Consider the following 21,675-nt stretch of genomic DNA (forward strand, 5'->3'; position numbering starts at 1 on the left):
ATGGAGCTAGAGTACCAATTCCTACTGCTGTACTAAAAGATTTAACTTGGATAGAATGGGAGCAAATCACTGAAATTCTCCTTTACAAAAGGTGCACTGTCAGCTGTCACAGGAACAGCTCCCCAGCTCTGGAATAGTTTAGGTGGATAGTAAATAAGGTAGGACAGTTGTGCCTAATTTCCTGAATAAATTCCAGGTTCCAGCCTGAAATGTCTTGTGACACTCCATTGATTCCACAACTTTTAGGCTTTCGCAGCATAAGACAACACCAAACCGACAAAAAAGTCCCTACCTAAAAATGTCACCTTACTGCCACCATGGAAAGGACAAGGTCACGCACTACCAGGTTCCATTTTAATTATCTGGGGGAAACAGGTGGACAAAAGGACATGTGTGAGTTGATGAAAGGATCTTCTGCTCCTTAACCAGTTAGCTTTACCTTGGAAGCAGTGCTGCCCTCAGTGCTGCTCCAGCTGTCAGAATAAGCTCTTGCAGCTCCCTGCAGGCTCAGCTGCTGAGGGCTTTGCTCTCCCTCTGATGACAGGCTCCGAGCACGGCCGTTCCCTCAGCCCACATCTTCTCCTTCACCCGGGTTACTGGAAGTCAGTTAATGTTTGTTAGAGGAGAAAAAAGCACAAAGCAAAGGCGTGAGGAGTGCCTTTTATTAAAGCTAACTTCTGAGGACAACCCACACTTGCCAGTGCTGGCAAAAAGGCTCAGAGTTACTGCCTCTGTTTGCTGCAGCCTGTTTGAATACAGACCCTTTCCTTGGGTACTGATAACGCCAAGGAGATAACTACTCATACCACACAATCTGGGAGAGTCTATACTTCACATCTTTCTTATTCCAACTGCAAACAGAAAAAATATTTCCTCCTGTTTTTTATTTCTTTAGAAAGAAACCATTTTCCCAGTCAAAAGCCAATGAGATGATGCTGTAAAATGCCAATTAAAAATCATCCAATGCAATCCACTGCTGGGCAGTGAGAGGGAAGGAAGTTCACACTGACCAAAGAAACACCTTCAGAAGCTACTTAACAGCTCACTTGGCCAAAACCTTCAGTAGGAAGGGAAGTCTGTGTGCTTACCTGGCAGGTAACACCAGAACCAGCACAAAGCTTAGTACCCACAAGTTCTTGGGATATTTAAAACCTTCCTTCCTAAACCTTGCCCAACAATGGCCAAGGGAGATTTCACACCAACTGTTTCCTCTTTGTAAAGGATTATGTAAAAGGCTGGTCTAGCTTTTGATATGTGTTTAACCATAAAACTCCACTAAACAAATATTTTTAACTGCTTTGATGTAAAGAATGATGGAAACGATCATCTGCACACATTAGAAAGTGTTTCTCTAGGAAACAACTGTTACATTATCAGCAAATAGCACAGACTAAATGAACCAGATGATTCATTAAAAAAAAAATAAACCACCAAAGCTGGCTGGTTTAGGATAAAAAATGAACCAAAACTATTCTTTCTGTGCTTCAATGGCAGTTTTAGAAGACAACAGAGCCTCTAAATATTCATTACTTTTAGAGAAAGGTATGTTAATGCTGCTCAGAAGCAATTTGGTAATAGAAAGCCAAGACTTGCAAACTGCTAATTTTTCTCCAGCTCAGTTTCCAGTTCCCTTTTTTTCCCCCTCTCAACCTGATTTAGGAAATCAGGTTTGTGGTTCAAGAGCATGTCAGACCACACCTCTGCCAGTCCTCTGGATGCAGGTGGATGGGTGATAAAGGAAAAATCAAAGTCTGAGAAAGTGACCCTGGGCTTGCAGTAGAGAGAGGAGAGAGACACGGACACAACCTGGGTGTCCCAACACCCCTAAAGCACCATCAGGTTTGCAAAACAGAAGCTGATATAGAAGCTCTGTGGAACAGACTAAAGCACAGTTTCGAGCAGCTAATCCAGAAATTACTGAATTTAAAGCCTTTCCTAAATTGCTGCATTTCTGAGAGGACCCAAGACACAACTTTTGATAGTAATGAAGCTCAAAAATACACAGGCCTAAAGAGCCTAGAATTTATGAAGACAGTAAGGAGAAAAGGAATGATGCCACTGTGGACTTGTGAAAAAGCCCACCTGTCTTTATTCTGACTCCCCAGCCTCTCACACCCTCATCACCTTACACCTCTCACTGTTGCACAACCACTGCTTTGAAAGAGAGATGTTCCCATCAAAGAGATGAAAACAGCATTTGTAGTAACATAACAAAATATTCTAAAGGAAAATTCAAGTTTTCTTAGCTGCACAGACAATGATTAAATCTACCTAAGGCCCCTCTAAATGTATGAGCTTCACTTGAAAGGTTGCAGGCAGGTATGTTATTCAGTTAGGATTAAAACTAAATTGTAATTATAAGGTTTATACATATATATATAGTAACAGTATAGGATGATAAAAACTGTATGTGGTTGCCCTCTGGTTTCTGATACTTGAATTATCTATGCTAAGACTTTAATACAAACTATCAAATTATTCTAGGTACTCTCATTTTTCTGATAAGTGCTTAATTAATGTCCCTACACCTCTTCCAAGTCCATCAAAAAGGTGCTTTTTTACTCCCTTCCTGGCTCAGTATCTCCAGTGAATAAAAAAGACAACAGTGAACATACCTCAGGCTCTTCTTCCTCCAAACCAGGTTCTTTGCAGCCTTGGTTTTGCTGGTACTGTGCAAGACCTTTTAGCAGAGCCTGGAGCTTGGTTAAGGATTTGGAACCTGACTGCAAAGCACTGAGAAACATCACCCAAACAGCTGAAAGAAAAAAGAGAACATGTCCTCCAGACACATGCAGAAATCTTCTTCATTTGCAGCAAGAGCAGAAATCATTTCCAGCAGGAGGAAGCTGTACAATCAGCAGTGTCTTGCTGTCAGCTGCAGAGCTGCTAACTCTCATCAGGACCTGGGTTACACCACCAACTGTACTGCTCCTGGATGTGAATCATCTCCTTAACCGCACTGAGGAGATCCACAGTCCTAAGTAAATGTCATTGAGATTTTTCTAAATCACTTCACATAAAATCATAGAGCACGGAATAGGCTGAGGGGGAAGGGACTCACAAGGAGCATCAAAGCCAAGCTCCTGGCCCTGCACAGGACACCCCAACAATCCCACCATGTGCCTAAGAGCATTGTGCAAATGCTGCTGGAGCTCTGCCGGGCTTGGTGCAGTGACCACTTCCCTGGGAGCTTGTTCAGTACCCAGCTACATTCTGGGAGAAAACCTGTTCCTGATATCCGACCTCAACCTGCCCTGACACAGCTTCAGGCCATTCCCTCAGGTCCCGTCACTGGCTCTCAGGGGAAGTTGTAGCTACAATGAAGTTTCCCCTCAGTCTCCTCTCCTCCAGACTGAACAGACCCAGTGCCTCAGCCACTCCTCACACAGCTGCCCCTCAAGGCCCTTCACCATCCTCCTGCACCCCTCTGGATGTTCTCTAATACCTTTATATCTTTTTTAAATTCTAGTGCCCAAAACGGTCCCCAGCTCTTGAGGAGAGGCTGGCCCAGGTGAGAGCAGAGTGGGACAATGCCCTCCTGTGCTGGGCTGGCCATGCTGCATGCCAAGGACATGGCCAGCCCTCCTGACTCAGTGTCTGTACTCACACTGATCTTAAGAATGATGAAAGAAAACGGCTTATAAATTTATTTTACGCATTTTAAAAAGATAAGCATGAAATAAAAAAGTACATTTCCTTACCACATTCGCATTTAAATTTAAGAAGCAGGATGAACAAGCACTGTGAAATTAAAATTTGTCTTAAAATAAGATTTAACTCCGGTATTACTACCACATGAAAACCAGTGTGTTGCCCTTGCACACAAGCAAGGCCTGATTTTGAAACACATATCCATGAAGATGTGAATACATGTTTATATATGAACTTCACCCAAGAACAATGTTTGCACATCCAGGTGTAAATATATAAATCTAAATATGTAAAAATAACCTTCATTTCCCCCCAAGACTGAATGCATGATTACTTGTACCCACAACAGGGGATAGAATTAAATGTTCATATCAAAACTACACAAGCAGAAACTATAGTTATTTTGAAAGTTCTATGAGAAAGTGGGCCCCAATTCATCAGCTATTAATCCTGGTTAAATAGTTATTTGAAATAAACTTAATTTGCTTTATTGTTGTAAAGAACATGTCAGTAAACCACAAACTTTCTAATAGAAAGAGTTAATTTTACTAAAATAACCTACATGCTCAGAAACAAGCAAGATACCAAATAGCTGCAGCTGCTAACAGATCACACAGGGGGTTTTAACTTTGCTGTCACCAGCTGATAATACTTTTTAATAGCACTGAATATGTATAAATCTAAAATTTTGCTTAGTAAATATTATTTTATAAAAGATTTTTCTTTCTATAAATATGATGCTGGCTAGTGAAATAATAATGACTAATTCCCAAAGATTTTGAAGGATTACCTTTATTACAGTGCCAAACGACTAAGATATTTAACTAAATTTTCTTAAAATGTGTTCTCTAATTTTAATTTTGTATTTTTCTTATTTTCTGTCATTTTGAATCGCTTCCTAATCTTTGCTTACACACAACCTTGGCTGACCACCCATGCTCTCAAGGCAGTATTTCAGATTTTGATTTTTTAAGCCTTCGCAGTTTTAACTTCCCGAGACCATTTTCCACTTCTTTTTTTCTTTTTTGGGAAAGCTTCTCTGAAGACACGAGGTGCAGCTCTAGACATGGTGTTGGCACTGCAGGCAGCACTTCAGTGGCTGTGCTTGGTTCATTTTGGCTCGTCTGCACACCACTGTTGCTCACAAAAGGAGGTGAGGAGGGTTTTTCTCTCAAAGTCAATGATTTCTTGTCAACCACAGTCTTTGTCATGTCTTGCTTTGAAAACAACTTGGAATGAAGGGGTGTCTTCTCCAGGAATGGACCCAAACAATTGTCATCACACTTACTAATTTCTGTATTGATAGAAGTCAAAGGTGTCCCTTCAGAGGACCTGTTTGTGAAATGCTCCAGCTTTTCCTCTGAAGCACAGGTGTCCAGCTGAGCCTGTGTTTTGGTCACTCTCTGGCTTTGCTTTGGAGCCAGCAGCACTGACTCAGAGCTGCAAGGAGGGTTCTCACTTAGAAGACTCGCCTCCAACCACTCCAGAGGGTGAGGTTTTTGCTGGCTGTGAACATCATCTGGCAGTCTCTGATTAACATCATTTCTCTGCTCTAATACAGGAAGCTCCAAGCTGCTCTCAGCTGTGTTTGTGCAGTCCTTCAGCAGGCCTGGACTCCTCCGTTTCACATCAGACCGAGCAGCGAGAGAAGCCTGACGGTCATTCTTTCTGTTCTCTGTCTGCAAGTCTGCTGAGCCAAGATACACTTTCTTGGAGTCCTTGCTGATTTGAGGTTTGCTTGCACTACTTCTCCTTGATTTTGTCCTCTTCACACTGCAATAAAAAGGAATTTTGTTTTTTCAATTAAAAAAAAACCTCTACTGACTCCATTTACTGTTTTTCCAACTTTGAAACACCACTTGGGCCACCCTCTTTTTGAACATGGAAAAAAATCCCTGTATACCATCTTGACAAGCAGTAATGTTTGTCTAGTGTGGATAATATCAAGCGTTATCCATCTGATTTTCCACTGTGCTAGGGGAGAACCTTATTTATTAATGACTAAGCCATGAAGGAGTGAGTTCACACTCTTTTCCAAGAGGCAGAACTCAATTCATCACAGATGTTAAAGGTCAACAGAGCAGAAGTATATTGAATTCCTTTCTGAACTAGTGAGATAAAATAGCATTTCCTAAGTGCCTAAATGATTGCAAGCCATTCCCATACATCCACATGCATAATGCATATCTACAGGATAGAGGGGGCAGGCGGGGAGAGGCCGTGAGTACATCTCCGTGTGAGAGCTCCTAATCTCTATTTTAGAATGTTCCTCTGGAATTTTTCCCAGGACATTTCAAAGCAGTGCTTTAAAGTTAACCACTACTCATCTAGTATCAAGCCCATTCATCTAGCAAGGACTTAGGTAATGCAAGTAGATGATATTCTAAAAGGAATTACACAGGAAAATGGCATCGCAAGGGACCCGATGGAGTGTCAGTACATAAACACTCCTCAGCAGTGTGCGCTACCTATGGATCTGGATTTCACACAGCACAGAAGATGAACTTTATGCCCAAGTCCTGAAGCTGCATTTTGAGTCTGAACACGTTGCTAGAGATGGCCCAAGCTGAGACTACTTTTTGCTGCCGAGCAATTCCCAGGACAGCGCATCTAACTCTTCTCAAAGAGGGCTCATCCAAAACAGGTAGGGCTGGCACATCTCCAAAGCTAATCTCATTTCTAAAGACAACACAGTAGTAAAAAGAAAAGTTGCAGGGTTCACAGCAAATCCCTGATTTCACAAGTGATTTGGGGCTGCTGAGCTCACACAAGTTGGGATGGAGTCCTGGTACCACATGGAGCAATGACAAGTTCAGCTGATCAGCTCACCCTCTCCATCCCCTCCACCAGGGATACTTTTTAATTGTAACTATTGATCCAGATTCTCAAAATGAACAACAAAAAAATAATTGTGAAGTGTTTTTCACCAGATTCAAGCATCACATATTTATTTTGGCTGAGAGCATCATTCAAGGAAAAACAGCCTTTTTGACTCTGCCTAGTGCCATGTGTGATATCTATGTGGGTTGTAATAGCTTTCTCCATGCTGTAAAAAACAACAAAAAATCATTTTATGTTCTTATCCACGCTACAGTAGTAATCTTTCAGTCATTTAGAACAATATTCTGTAAAGTAGTTTATGTTATTTAAAATTTTAGTACATAAGCTAGATTCCACCAAACCAAAATTTTACCAATTATAAATTCAAAATCTTAGGAAGAATAGTGGCATACATTTTTCTCAGGATGTCTTGCTTTATTTGTTCACTCAGACTAATCTTGATCTTCTTGTTCTCAGCAGATTCAGTAAAATATTCAGACGTCGCACTGGAAAGTTCTTTCTGCTCCAAAAGAAAATACAGGTTTAAAACATGACACATCAAGCTATGATTATTCAACAGAAAGCTCCATTTCTAATACTAAGATTTACAGCTGTTCTTCATTATTTTGATCTAAGCAGTCTAAAAGAAACAATTATTTTTAATCTTTTAATATTTGGGAGTCTAGTCAGTTCCCTCCCCTTGACTCCCCAGCAACGTTATTTCGTATGCTAAAATACACCGCAAACAAACAAGACTGCAATGTAAAGGATGTAGCTTTCCAAACCATCTGAGGAAACTGTTGGCAAATATTTGACATCTTTGTGGCTCAAACTGTGACAAATGCCAGGAATCTCTCTTGCAGACAGGAGCATGCTTGTCAGGTTTTTTTTTTTTTTTTTTTTCTGAAGAGACTGACTGGCGCAGTGGTCTATGCACTTATTCTCAGAGGAATTCCCATAATTTTCCATACTTACAGAAAAAAAATAGACAGTGTTATTTGCTCATTGAACAAGGCAAGGGTTAAAACTTTTAATTCTAACATTTCAATGCTTGCAGCTTGTAGTGGTTGGCTACTACAGGACAACAGGGGAATTCTTTCTGGTCTCAGCTAACAGCAGCACCATCCTTTTATATAATACGAGGTTGGGGTGAGCGGGAGGGAAGGAAAATGCTCTTTTTCTTCAAGCTGTGAGCACTTCCTTTCACAATGAAACAATCTCAATCAGACAAGGGCCATTTGCTGATTTCACCATGAACTACCGCAAGCTCCAAAAAAGAATTATCTCTGAGGCTACGGAGGAGAGGAAAAAGAAGTGGTGAAGTCAAGAAGAGAAGAGGCTTTGTGTATCTCCTTGTCTTTGAGGGAGCACTTTTCCTCCCTCACCGTCCATGATGCAGCCTCTGACAAGGGCTCCAAGAACTGAGGGACAGAGAAAACCAGCAGAGGGACAAGGCCAAAGCCTGTACATGACCCCTGCCTGGAACATCCCTCGGGAACCTGTCACTTAGGGGAGATTAAGCCCTGCCCATTTTTATTTCTGTTTTAAAGGAGGGGGCGGGGGGGACCTCCATGCTCTTTCCAGAAGAAATAGCCAGTGAAAACAGCTTCCTGTTTTGCAAGCAGAAGGAGCATAGCCAGGAAAAGAAGTAAAGCCATTTTGGCACTTAAAAAAACTACAGCTGTTCTGAGCCTTCCTTTCAGAAATAAGTTACCCAAATGTGTGCGTTGAGCGATGCATGAAGTTCTGTTCACTCATGGCGCAATGAGTGTGTTTACAGCAAGCAGAAAACACACGGAGCATACAGGCAAGGTGATCCCAACCTCAGAAATCAAGCTTAACTAGTTTAATCTGAGGGATTAATTGCTGCTTCTATTCTTGCTGGAGGTAGATTCCCCTAATTTGACTAAATATATTTTCATACTTTGTAAACTATTAAAGACAGAAATACTCTTAAGATACTCGAGCGTTCTGCTAATTTTAAGAGAAGGCAGAGACTGCCGAGTCTGTAGAAACTATTTTGATTTCCAGTAACAGTCACACAACTTGGAGGCTGAAGTGTCTTGCACAATCATCCTGCATCAAAGCAGCTGGAGAGTGCTTGTACTTGGCCAGAGAGCCGGAGCCCTTCTGAGCTCCTGCTGGGTGGAAACGGGTAAGGTCAACTCTGGTAAATCTCCAGGCCCCAGTGCACTGGCCAGGACCAGCAGCCCACTAAGGCAACTCTAGTCACTGTGCTAAGCAATGCATGGAAAGGAGCCCTTGGTACAAAATCCAGGGGAGGACTGGGGATAATTCCTGTCCCCATATATTCCCTACTGCAGATATGGAATAAACCCTGGTTCTGACTGCATCTGATTGTGGACCCTGCAGGACTGGGATGGTCCCGCCAGGCTGTGAGGAGCAGACCCTGCAGAGAGGCAAGGATGACAAAGTCAGGGCACTTGTGACTTGAGTCAGGCTGGAGCTAATGGCCCCAAGTTGCAGGGCTAACGCGTTCCCTCACTGCGCTGTCATCACCCTTTTGTTTGCATTAAATAACTTATCACACAAAGCACTGACAGAAAGGGTTAAGGCATCAAAAAAAGTAAAAATCGAAATGATTTATATGTGAAACACTTCTGAACATGCCCTCTAAGTAGAGTAGATTTTCCCCTCAGAACCACACCCTGTAAGTGCTGTATTTTGAGAGCTGAACAATTAACATAAGGCATATGAGTCAGGCTTTGAAAGACTCTGTGGGAACCAGAGAGCCTTTTGCTATTAGTAGTGATGTAAACTCCCTAAGGCTGGAATAAGTCCACAATAGAAGCCAGAGAGAGTCATAAATAACAACAGTGGGTACCCCATATACTACTAAGAAACACAACCACTATTGGTGATACTTCCTTTATTTTCTTTATTAGACTTAATAATTTTAGTTAATTAAAAACAAAAAAATAAAAACACACTGTCTGTTTTGGGAATACTATTATTTCCTATGGGAACTTCAGGACTTGTTAAAGAAAGAAAAAAAGCTAATCTGCTCTCATCCTGTCTAGTAATCCCAGATTCCTTTTAGGCAGTGAAATAATTAAAGAAAAATATTCCAGGCATAAAAGGGAGGACAGCAGAAGCAGACATCATATAAACAATGACACCATGACAGAGAAAAACGTCAAAGCACCGCCAGACTTGCGACTCGACTCTGAAAGAGCTGCAGGGAGTGGGATTGCTGCTAACAAATTAAAACCACATTGCTTGGCAAATTGTTAAAGACAGACATATTTACATTTGTATAGAGACTGGGTGGGCACAAAAGATTAAAATGCTTCTCTAGCCCTTGATCTGCCAAGTTCTATTAGAAATATGTGCTCTTAAAATCCCAGGGTAAGCTCAGTCCTTTTTGTCACTAAAACTGCAGAGAAAGGCCCGCAGAAGTGAAGCTTACAAGGTCTTACCAGCCTCTCTGCTTATGACACTGGCCTCCCCAAACCTGATTTTAAGATCCTTGATACTTATCCAGAGAGATGTCTGGGGGAAGAAAAACCTCTATCAAAACCTACAGAGAAACATCAGGCACACGGTTAGGCACAGAATATACCCCCTGTAAGGTTTATCAAATTGAAGATTTTTTTTTTTTTTCTATCTTACTCCACTTAGTACTCACTCAACCTGAAAAAGAAACCTCAAAACTGTAAAAGCAGCAGTCACTGCCATCTCCATCTCTCTCCAGCTGAATACAGCATTAAATATTTGTTAAAGATCTACCCATGGATGGGCACTTGTGAGGAACCCCTATAACTCATCACCCTGAAGCAGAGTGAAAGCTTTGGCCTTTCCAGCATGACAATATACTCATACAAATAGTCTTTTCTTCTTTACTTCCAGTCTGATACTGGGTTGAAAGAAAACTTTCAAAGTGAACACTGCTGCCCCCCTTTCCTGCCTCTCTGGTGTCATGTTTTCTAGTTGTCTCTTACTATTCTCAGTGCCACAAGCTTATGTACCAAAAAGACTAAGAGATAATTAAATTTCATGTCTGGTTTCCAACCCCATAATAAGAAACACACAGTTTTTAAAATGCATGTATCAATGTGGCTCATCAAAAATACTTAATAGAATACATCAACAGGTTCAAGAAATCAATTTTTATATCACAGTGGCAAATGGGAGGGGACTATAAAGATAATAATATAGGCAAAGCTATGAAACCAAAATATTTATCCCAGGCACATACAATAAAACTAAAATTGGTGAAATACAAAAGACAAACATCTATTTAGGGGAACTTTATGTAAGTTTGCAACTGCATGATTTCTCTTAGTGTCATTCTAAGCTGTATCATGAGCTCAACCACCAAAGATAACCTTTAGGTTTCAGAGGTGTCCTAACAGATGACTGACAGATCAGAGAGGTCAGACAGGACTCCTTCCAATCTGATAAACAAAAAGGGCTCCTTAAAGCAAGTGAGGAGGCTTGTGAGGGAAAGGATGAATCAGATATTACAATCTAACTGATAAAAAAGTGACAGAGACAGGACTTTGGGTCTCGTCTCCTGCCCTCTCCCAACCCACATGAAGGAAAAGCTTCCCACAGTTTCAAGATGCAAATTTTTTTGCATTTCCAATGCAGTGATGCATCAGTCCTGGCAGTTCTACTTATGAACTCCAACCACATCATAAAACACTTGCAAAAGTTTTCCAAGTATAGAAATTAATATTATTCTCAACCTGAAATATAGCTCCTTGATTGGATTTACGGAATACTGCTCTACATTTTAAAGTTGACTGTCCTGCTCTAAAAGCCAGTAAATTCCAGTAAAAACCATTAAGGATCATTCCACATTACACTGGACTACTGGTGTTGCCTTTGAAAAAGGAATTTTTAAGGAATGCTGGTGGTTTTCAAAAACATTCCAATTTCAATCTTGAAAAGAATGTAACAACCAGAGCAAACTTCATGTGTCCAGGAGGAGCAGAACTGTTCAACCTTCCCACGACACAGCACAGAAAGCCAAATCAAACTCCTGGATCAGTAAGTACAGTGTTCATCATCTACCACCAAAATTCCTGTGAATTTGACACCATGGATCTTCACTTTTGCTCATCAGGAGACCCTATAGTCTGTACTATTTAGTCCAAACATTGGCCCAATCTATTACAAGCCCCTGTGATGCACATTCCACTTTCTCAAAACATAAGGTGTGAACCCAAGTTTCTCACTCAGTACATAAGTCCTGGCAATTACAAACATTCCAAAGGTCCCCCAGGCATCACCAGATTAGCTTAAAGCATACGACTTCTATGAGGAAAATGCCTTCTTCCTTTTGAAGTATTTGGTTCAGATTTTAACTGCATTTCACATATAGGAGGAATCCCAGACTGTTCTGAGTGTAAGAAATTCAGAGCTCTCTACATTTGCATTTAAACACCCACTAAAGACGAGAAAATAGAAGAATTCCTGCTGTAAATGGCAGAGAACAAATGAAATGTGATCCTTCCTAAAACTTCAAGTTGCAGGGGAGCCTTTTAACAAATGCAGACCTATGTGTAGCACAGAGAGCAAATACCCCATCACACTTTCTAAAGGCACAGAAGTGCTCCCAAAAAACCTGATTTATTTACATACTGAGCAGCACGTGACACAGCGTGTGTGCATTTGCTTGAAGGCAAGAACTGCTAAAATTAATGTTAAGTAATTGAGCTATTAATCATTCTGATTTTATATACTGATGCTACAAGACTCAGATTCTATCTTCAGAGAAAGTGTCCACTGATAAGAAATGGAGTAGACAACAGCTTTTCAACCAAAACAACTTCTCTCAATGACACTGAAAAAAAATCTACAGTATACTAACAGCGAATTTTTACCTTTGTAAAGGAAACCATGCATCTTCAGCCAGCCATTTCCATCAGTTTTTAGTTTCCTGACTCCAGTAATTATGAAAGAGGACATGCAAGCAAGACATAGATTTCAAACTTGAGAGAGGTATTTATAAATTAATAGAATAGCAGTTTTATGTGGTGCTTGACCCCTTTCTGCAGCTTACAAATCAAGAGAGAATATCTGGGATAGGCCCTCCTGTAATCCTGTACTACAGATTTGCACAGCCTGGCATGAGGATCCTTTATGTGCCTACCAAACCTCACTGGGTATTGGGGTCAGCAGGGCAGATGTCCCTCAGCATCACCCTGAAGCAAACCTTGCATTCGCCCTTCCAGACATAGCTGGGGTTATATGACATAAGAGAATACTCCTTAGAGTACATCATGTACACAGTGTGATTCACATGCCCAACACTTTGATACTTACAGGAGAAAAAAAAATACATCAATTTTATGTTCTTTTGTTCTTTTTATGCAATTACAATATGCACTAACACCTGGAGGAGATCTTGTAAAGAATAACTAATACTCTTGATCTCACTGGTTATACAAAAGCAAAATATGTAAAATAAGAACTGCCCAGCTCAGGAAATAATTGCTGTTCAACAGTTTAATGTTTTAGCTTGGTTTCTAAAACCAACACCAGTGCCACCACCCTAAAAACCTCCAAGACTTCTGAGCCCACACTGGGAAACTGTCCCTCCAAATAATTTCAAATTATTACAAATTGTTCAAAAACCCTGCTGTGAACTTTACCATCATACATTTCAGTTTCCTTTTCAGTCAAGTTATAAACTTCCTAGTAGTTCTAAGAGATTTCTGCTGAAGACTGAGGAACAGACTGCTTTTTGAAACAATTTTTTAAAATCTTGTCAAATATTCTTTGCCCAAGAGCAATATCAAGATTTTTTTATCAAAACCTTAAGTTAAACCTTTTCAAATCATAGAGCCATCAAAATCTCACCAATGCACCACAGCAAAATAAAACCTTTCACTCCCTGCAGCTTTAACATGATCCCTGCCAGCCTTCCCTCTGCCCCTGTGCCAGGGGTGCCTGTCCTCTCCAAGTCTGCAGAGAGAAAAGAGCAGAAAATCAGCTCAAATCCACGTGAACCACCAGCATTCGCTGTGACAGCAACAGTGAGAGGGGAGAGGAAAATGAGGGAGGTGAAAGGACGATGACAGATGATAATATCTTAAATAACCACAAGGCTTTGACAAATGGGATCTTGTGAACGCTGCTAAGTAGTTAGATTTAAATCAACTGGAGCTCTCATATAAGAAACAAGTACCAAAAATGAGTAAAAGATTACTCAATTTGTCTCTACTTTTTCAGGATTGCTTCATATGGAAATCATTTTACAACCTTAATCATTTATACTGCAGCTACAGGACCATCTGTATTTCTGCTCTGCTTCACCTAATTTTGCATAATGAGGTACACTTTTATTGAAGATGTATTCCACTTACTTGTTGGCTTTAAGGCAATAAATACTACTTTTTATTTCATTCCATACATACTCTAATATTGTGCCTGCTTTTCAGATAAATAATGCTACAGAACAAAGGTTTTCCAGTCAATCCCTTGCAGCAATATCCTGGCCTTTTTCCAGCGATCACACAGTTCACTCAGCAGTTTACATGAGCACAGAAATTGCTTTTTTCAGTAAAAATACTGTGCATTTATCAACAGATGATTTTCATTTACAGCCCTAGTGCCTCCCTACCCAGCTCTAAGAGGTTTCCTTGAAATTCTCCAAAGCCTTCTCTGGTCTTGACTAATTGAAATAATTGTGTCAGTTTTCATTTCATCATTTGCCCACTTCTCTGGATAGTTAATGCAGCAGACAGCTGTGAGGCTTTTGCCGTGCACAAAATAAATCAGTTTGTAGGCTATAAGAAGAGACTCCGACAAGTTCAGACAAATCTCACTGAGGCAATTCACAGCATCACTGCTCTCGGGTCTCCTCCCTCCCCTTTTGCAGGAGGTTCCTGCCCCACTCCGAGCTGGCAGAAGGGAGCACACACACATGCCCCAGCTGCTCCCACACTCAATTCAGTGTGTGAGCTGAAAATCCAGGGAAGCTCGGTGTGCATGAATCCACAGGACTGTGGTACACAGAAAGATGAGATGCAGGCACACAGCCCTTTTGGCAAATGCTGCTGCAGGAGTGGTAATCTCCAAGGAAAAGAGGCAGACAGCTGGGACAAAAGGGAATATTGTAAAGCTGCTGTAGCTTTCTTTTTATGATCATTACTCTGAGATGCAGTTTCTCAGAGACGGCAGCCTAATGATTCAAGCTAATTTAAAGTTACACCAGCAGTGAAAGGGAAGTCTCACCCTTACTCAACACGTGGTCCTGCCAAGGATCAACACCGAAGTCAGCTGGCTGAAACAACAACAGCAACAAACCAAAACATAAAACACCCCTCGTTCTCAGAGGGATCACTGAATGACCCCAGCACTGACAAACACTAAAGACAAGAATGCCCAGAGAAGTGAAGGCAGGAGGAGCAAAGAGCAGGAAGGATTGAGTAAAAAAAAGTGACAGAAGCTTGAGCTGTCAAGTGAAAACTCACCCAAAGCAATTCTTTGCCTGCTCCACTAATGTGGTATTTGGATAAAGTTCATTAGCCTGCAGTTTCCTCTCTACCTTTTTGAAAGAAGTAGCCAACCCTGTTCATATTTACCAACTACAGCTTAATATTTTTCTCCTGTTTCCTATAATGACTGAAAAGAATTCAGCACATAATCTAAAATCCCAGAAAACTAGCTTTTATAAAAATTAAAAAAGCATAGTGATACCAAAAAAAAAAAAAAAAAAAAACCAAAAAAACCAACAAGATAACTATTATGAGAAATATAACATTAACTTGTTGTGGGTGTTACTTTCAAACCCAGGTAACTCTCAGCTGCTACCTAAAGGTTGCTTTGGCTCCATTCATCTAAATCCTGGCTGTGTGCTCCTGCAACATTTTTTTGCATCACCATTGGCAAGTGTGTGGGTACAGGATGAGTTGGTTCAGTGAACTGACATGATGGAAAACTAATCCTCCAATGAAAAACAGAGCAACGTCACAAATAAATAATTTTCTGCTAGATCAAGTCAATGAACTAATTCATTCTCGACTGAAGAATCACTTGGGCCATTGTAACCAGAAAGGAAAGGAATATCTGTCTGGATGTAGAGGGGATGTGGAGTGACCTTTTCAGTAGCAGCCCACCAGCACAGCAGTTTCACTGTAACATTTTACACACATATATAGCTATACACACACATGCCAAGATTGGTACTTACAGTGTGAATTGTGCAATTCTATTTCACAGCATTTCCTTCTTCCCCTACCCAATCTGATATCACTTAACAATAAGTCTTTAAAGCATTTAAGATAACTAAATTCCACATAAAGCCCTGAACTAATCTTGACAAATTGCTGCTATCTGGACTTTTCATTCTACATTCCAATAGACACACTATTCTAGCAGCCTACACTCCAGTGGGACAGATCAATTAATTACAGCTAAGTTTCATGTTTGCATGAAAGAACCAGAAGCCACTTCCCAGCATAATCAAAACCCAAGCAAACTCTGTCACTAAGGCTCTGAGGAGTTTTAGGAATGAGAATTCTCTAATGCTCCTGAAGAGTGTTTCAATGACACAATAAATTAGACATGTATGAAGAAGATGAAATAGTTTATTTCCCTGCTGGGGATTTAAAAAGCACTGGCCACATCTTTAGCACTTTTCTTCTCCGTGTGTACCTGTAAGGGAGTTTTTTTTTGGCTGGTTTGGTTTTTAAAGAGCAATATTCTGCTGGAAAAGAATCCTTATTTTTGTATAATAGTCTCTGTAACTTAACAAGGCTCAGTGGAAACCCCGAGACCTTTTTAATCAAGACAGGATCTCCTAGTCCCCACTTCCTTTTCTCATTTTATTCAAACAGTAATTTCAAATTTCCACTTTAATATCATCTTTAGCTTAACCTCCTTCATGCTTTCCTTAGAAGTGCTTCCTCTTATAGATTCTGGTATAAAGCTGATGTGGTTATCAATGAATACTCCATTGTTTGCACATTTTCAAATGCTCATAAGCCTTCCACCCATTTCCATTTCCACTATTTCTCCAGATAACCCATTTCCAATTTTCCATTTTAGTTCTCCACATAATAATAATTGAGAAAACTTAGTCACTGACAAAGATGCCTAATCTCTCCAGAGCTCTTATGTATTTCCTTGGGTTTCCTCTTTTGCCATGTTCCCAAAACTGTCTTCTTTTTCAAGATAAAACTATTCAAGATTACAAACACAGTTTGGTAAAACAAAAAACAATGGTTTGATGTTTAAACTTAGCATTAATCACTCAGCCTATTCTTCCAATCTTTTCCTTAAGACTTCCAATTTGCTTATGTAATTTCAATAACTTGCTATATTGTTTCTTTACTAGAGATTTCCCTTCTTCCAAAATACTTATCACTGCCTGCAGCCTGAGTTTTAAACATAACCACAGGCATACCCATTTATAAATCCATCCTAGAATATTATGTATTGATGGATTTTCTTCTGTTTTATTTCATCTCTGCTCCTTAGAGGAGCTCAAATATTTTATTTGTTTATGCTTAAAGCTAATTTGACAGAGACTGCCTAATCAACCCTAACCTTAATCTTACATGAGGCATCACAGGAGGATTAAAATTGGTTCTCCCAGCAATTGATGCTGAGGTTTGTGCTTGTGAATATCTCAAAAGCAGTCTAGTTATAATCTTTCCTAAGGTGCAGGACATAAAAATTTCATTTCATAGCTGGCTACATCCCTTGAAACTCGTGGTTTAAGCACAACCTATTTCAGAGATACACAGAACAGCCTAAAAAGCAGTGAAAAGGCAAGAATAAAGGGCTGAAGACAGGTGAAGGAAGGGAGTTGTGGTCAGTGAAGGAAACGTGCACCAGGCTGACATAAAACTGGTTCCAAGTAATGGGAAAGGGGAACAGTGAGCTTGATTTGTCTTGACAGAGCTCAGGAATGAAAGCTTGACCCAGACCACAAACCAGCACAAAAACAGTTTAAAAAAATACATCATCACTAAGCCTTGACTAAGTCAATCACAGTCACAGCAACACAGGAAAGTGACAAAGTCTCCATTACTGTATAGTTAACTGCTGTTGTAAAACACAAACAGGCCCTCAAATCCAAGGGTGTGAGCTGATTAAAGGTTTCAAAGAACTTGCATCCAACACTGTGGCGTTATTGGAACCCAAACAACATACAGAAGAAAACAAAACACAGCGTCATTTTCAGCCCATGACACAATCTGCAGAGTGTATCAACAGAAAGGTCTTCTGGGTGGTCTTTTGTAGGGCAGAGTTTAGAATTCCAGCCTACTCACAGCTCAACTGCATGGAGAAAAGCAGACACACACAAAGTGCAGATTCTTTGCCTTTCTTCCAGAGTGCCAAAAACTTGCAAAACTCTCAGTGGCAATCAAACACTCCCCCAGTCTGGCAAAGTACCCAGCTGGAGTATATGACAAACCTGATCCAAACATGCTGTAGGAAACCCAGAACAACATAAGTCTGGAGTAGCCCCTTTAAGTGAGAGTGGTAAGAATTAAACAGATGCTCCAAAACATTTGCTAAAGGACTGCTGCCATCTTGCCAAGTTCTTCAGATCAGGGAAGATGCTTCGGGATAACTTTCTCATACTCCCTGCTACTAACACACGACACTGACCATCCCAGCCAGGTGTGTGCACCCAACAACTGCTTTTGTAAGCAAAGCAAACTGCCAGGACTTTATTACTGATTTGGTTATCAGCTCACTAAGATGTTTTCTTTATAAATATAAACTTGCCTTTTAAACAACGAGTTTTCACAGATGAAGATCCAATTCTGAAATAGTAAAGCTAAAGTCCCTAACACTGAATTTTTAAATTTGCCTTCTCTTTCCCACACAAAATCACAAGAAAAACTAAAGAAAACTTCTCAGCTCTTATCTTATGGAAAGATTAAAACTACCAAATAAGGGAACTGGATATCTCATACGAGTTACTTAAGCAAGAAAAAAACCCCATAATTATTTCTCAAAATGCAGAGATAGAATTTTCTACTTCAAGCATTACAGAGTTTTCAAGACAATACTATAAAAGTAATAATTTTCAAAAGAGCAAAGTACTTCTAGAGCAGAGAGATCATTTTTTTCTGAGAGTGCAAAAAACATTTGCTTGATTCTTTGACACTTAAGGGTACGTACCAAACTAGGAATCAAAACAAGAAAATCTGCATTTAGCATTGTAACTATGAACACCCTGCCTGGTATTTAAAAAAAAAAAAAAAAAAAGGAGTTGAATGAGTAAAAGAAAACATGTTTTTTCAAGGGTCAAATATACTTTAATACATGTAAGATCAACTCCTAAAATCCACCCAGACCTCAGGGTGTAATTGTGACCCCCAGTGTGAGCCAGAGAGCGGCACCTGGGCCCATGTGAGCACTCCTGAGACAATCAGCACTTAACTGCAGGATAAAATTCAGAAGCCTTTGACCCTGATGAAGCCTTCAGGATGAAATATTTAAGAAGAATTGCTTATGGTATTTAACCACACACCAGTGCCTTTTCCTCCATAAATGTTTGGGGATTTTTTTCCCAGCAGGGCCAGCACTGATCCGCTTGAGTTGCTGTGCAGAACAAGTGCTAAGAAAACATACAAGAACCCTGTGGACATTACGAACGGCTACATTATAATTTTGGAAAGCAAAATGTTACAATGACAAAATATAAAGGGAAAAAAGATCCTTAAATCAAGGTGCTAAAATCATACTTGGCTTTCTAAACACATGCTCTTCTTCTCCAAGATTTATAAGGCTTAGAAAATGCTGAGCTTTCAAAATTCCCATTTGTGCCTGCCTTAGGCTCATTTCAGGATGAACTTTTGATGACTTTGGCCCAACTGTTCATGTGACTTTCTGGTGCCAAGATGACAGTAACAAATACTTGAACAACTACATTTATATATATAAACATTCACTTCCTTTCCATTAAAAACCGCTGAAAAATTATAGAACAGTTTTGTACCTACCAATCCACCATCGTCACATGCCCAAGCACTTGGATCAAAATCAAGTTTACTGACACAAACTATAAACTTCTCTGGAAACACACGGAGATCTAAATAAAAAGAATTGAAAAGAGGATTACAAAAATCATAACCACTTTCAAAACCACTCACGACAACAACATACACATCATTTTAGTAGACAAAATTACTTTGTTTTTTAATTGCACACTAACTCATTTCATGCACCCTTCTAGCTTCTCACCTACTCTCTACAATATGCACTCCTCCTTTTGTTTTGTTTTCATAAAGCATCCCAAAAAATCAATAAGTAGAATAGATTGAGTTCCCAAGAGGACAGTCATGGCTGCAAATTAGTCCACCTGCACCCCTGGACAGGAAGATCAGACTGAACCAACAGACAAACCACTTAACAAGGATTTCTTCTGTGCTGTTTTGGTGATGAGTCTTTTCATCACAAAAGCTGTAAATTAGGTTTGTAGCCTAGAACAACATTCAGTCAGAGCCTGGCATCAAACCTCAGTGTAAGGCCAGGGCAGAGTGTTTCACACTCCAGCTACAGATATTTTTGAAGTCATTAAACAAATTGGCCAACTACAACTGAATTGCACATTTTACTCAAGATCACATGGTTTGCTATGAACACAACAAAGTTTCTATTTACAAAGGAGTAAAAAATTGAAGGGTGCACAGATTAGAATAGACGAGACAAAACTTTATTCAGTACCTGACAATGCTATGGGAAGAGCACAGCTGGATATTTTCTTGTTTACATATGAAATTATTTCCAGATCAGTATCTTCATATTTTCAGCTCTGATTTTTTTTTGCTGGGTTTTGTTTTTATAAAAAGAGAATTATTAATTTTTGAAGTTTGTTATATTCTAGAACGATGCCGTAACACTATTTTTGTGGCATAAGAAAGAGACAAAGCTTGAGAAAAAAACCTCTAAGATTGATCTCACAGATTTTTTTTCTAGAATTGAAGAGTAGGGCAAGTTGCTTCCAGTAACATGTTTTTATTGTTACATTTTATAACCATCTCATCTGCTGGCTAGCAAAATGCAGGTATCTTTAGGTATTCATTGATGCTTTAGAACAGTTCAAATTTAATAGACAGCAAACAATGCTGAGATGCCAATGCAGACACTCTGAAATTCTATTCTAACAGGACAAGTTTGATGAAATATTTAAACTTAACACTGATCTCTTCGGCCAATATGGACTTAGAAAACAACCAGCTGGCATTTGAAGACAGATTTAAACATTTATGAATATCATGAAACCCTATAAAAACAATAAATGGTTTTAAAATATCCATTCAATTATTCAGTATTTTTCAGGATTTTGCTTTTTTTTTTTTCATTTGATGCCAAGAGGCCAGCACAGAGGGCAGTGGCCATTACAGCTCCTTTGTGTTGCTGTTGGCAGGAGAGGACTGATCTCCCTTCCTTCCAGAGCACCCTGGCTTGAGAAAATATGAAGGAAAGACCTGGTCCAATGACATCACCTACGTCAAGATTTTATAGCTGTGAGGTGAACAAAAGCCTTTCCTGCATACACTTGTACTGTATGTTGATGTCACAAGACACTGAGCAATAATGAAGTGATTCATGCTGCAACCTCTGCTTGATTCACCCTGCAGAGTCTCAGGAAAATGCTGAGTCTCATCATACTTACAGAATTTGGTGAGGCTTAGCTGATTACCCTGGGGCAAGGCATACACAAATTTAAAATTAAGTTTAAAAAAAAAAATCCATTTTATCTCAAGAAACACTTCTTTTTGTTTGGTTGTTTTCAGCAAACCTTCTTTGTAAAAAACAAACCAAACCCCACCAAAAAGCCCAAGCTCTGAAGGAAACTTTGATTTAAGTAGACCAAAATCTGACAGTGTCTTAGTTATGTTCCCTTTCTTCCTCTTCTAAGTAACTCTGTAAGAAACTGATTTCTTACCACGATAACGTTTCCCTAGAGCACAACGGAGATTAACCCATCTCTTCATAAAGTAGGCAGTAATGTGCAAACTGTTGGCTGCAACACAAAACAAAGGGATAATATTAAGTGTAAGAGTATCCTGGGCATTCTGGTCTCAAAGTGTTGCACATCTGCTAAGACTGGATTGAGAGAAAGCAGCAGGGGCTCAACAATACAAAGGAAAAAGTAACTTTATTGGAATATTTTTCAAAAGACACTGCTGAAGTCTCATACTGAAGTCTCAAGGAATTAGTGCCTGAAACAGGGAAAAAATCTACACAAATTAATAACTATCA

The 21,675-nt window shown here is 39.8% G+C and overlaps 1 protein-coding gene across 3 annotated transcripts in view; it reads right to left on the reverse strand.

Annotated features, from left to right (window-relative positions):
• Positions 1-3,624: 3,624 nt before the first annotated feature.
• Positions 3,625-21,675, reverse strand: part of SLX4IP (SLX4 interacting protein) — a 70,297-nt gene continuing 52,246 nt past the window's right edge. For all 3 annotated transcript variants that reach the window (XM_066316531.1, XM_066316532.1, XM_066316530.1), the window contains exons 6-9: positions 21,359-21,436; positions 19,410-19,498; positions 6,885-6,994; positions 3,625-5,424 (exon numbers count right to left, since the gene is read on the reverse strand). In XM_066316531.1, coding sequence (XP_066172628.1) covers positions 4,593-5,424; positions 6,885-6,994; positions 19,410-19,498; positions 21,359-21,436 — 1,109 coding nt within the window. In that variant the 3' untranslated portion in view covers positions 3,625-4,592. The remainder of the gene's footprint in view (positions 5,425-6,884; positions 6,995-19,409; positions 19,499-21,358; positions 21,437-21,675) is intronic.

Source organism: Sylvia atricapilla, chromosome 3 (genome assembly GCF_009819655.1).
Source record: "Sylvia atricapilla isolate bSylAtr1 chromosome 3, bSylAtr1.pri, whole genome shotgun sequence".
NCBI classification, from domain to species: Eukaryota; Metazoa; Chordata; class Aves; order Passeriformes; family Sylviidae; genus Sylvia; species Sylvia atricapilla.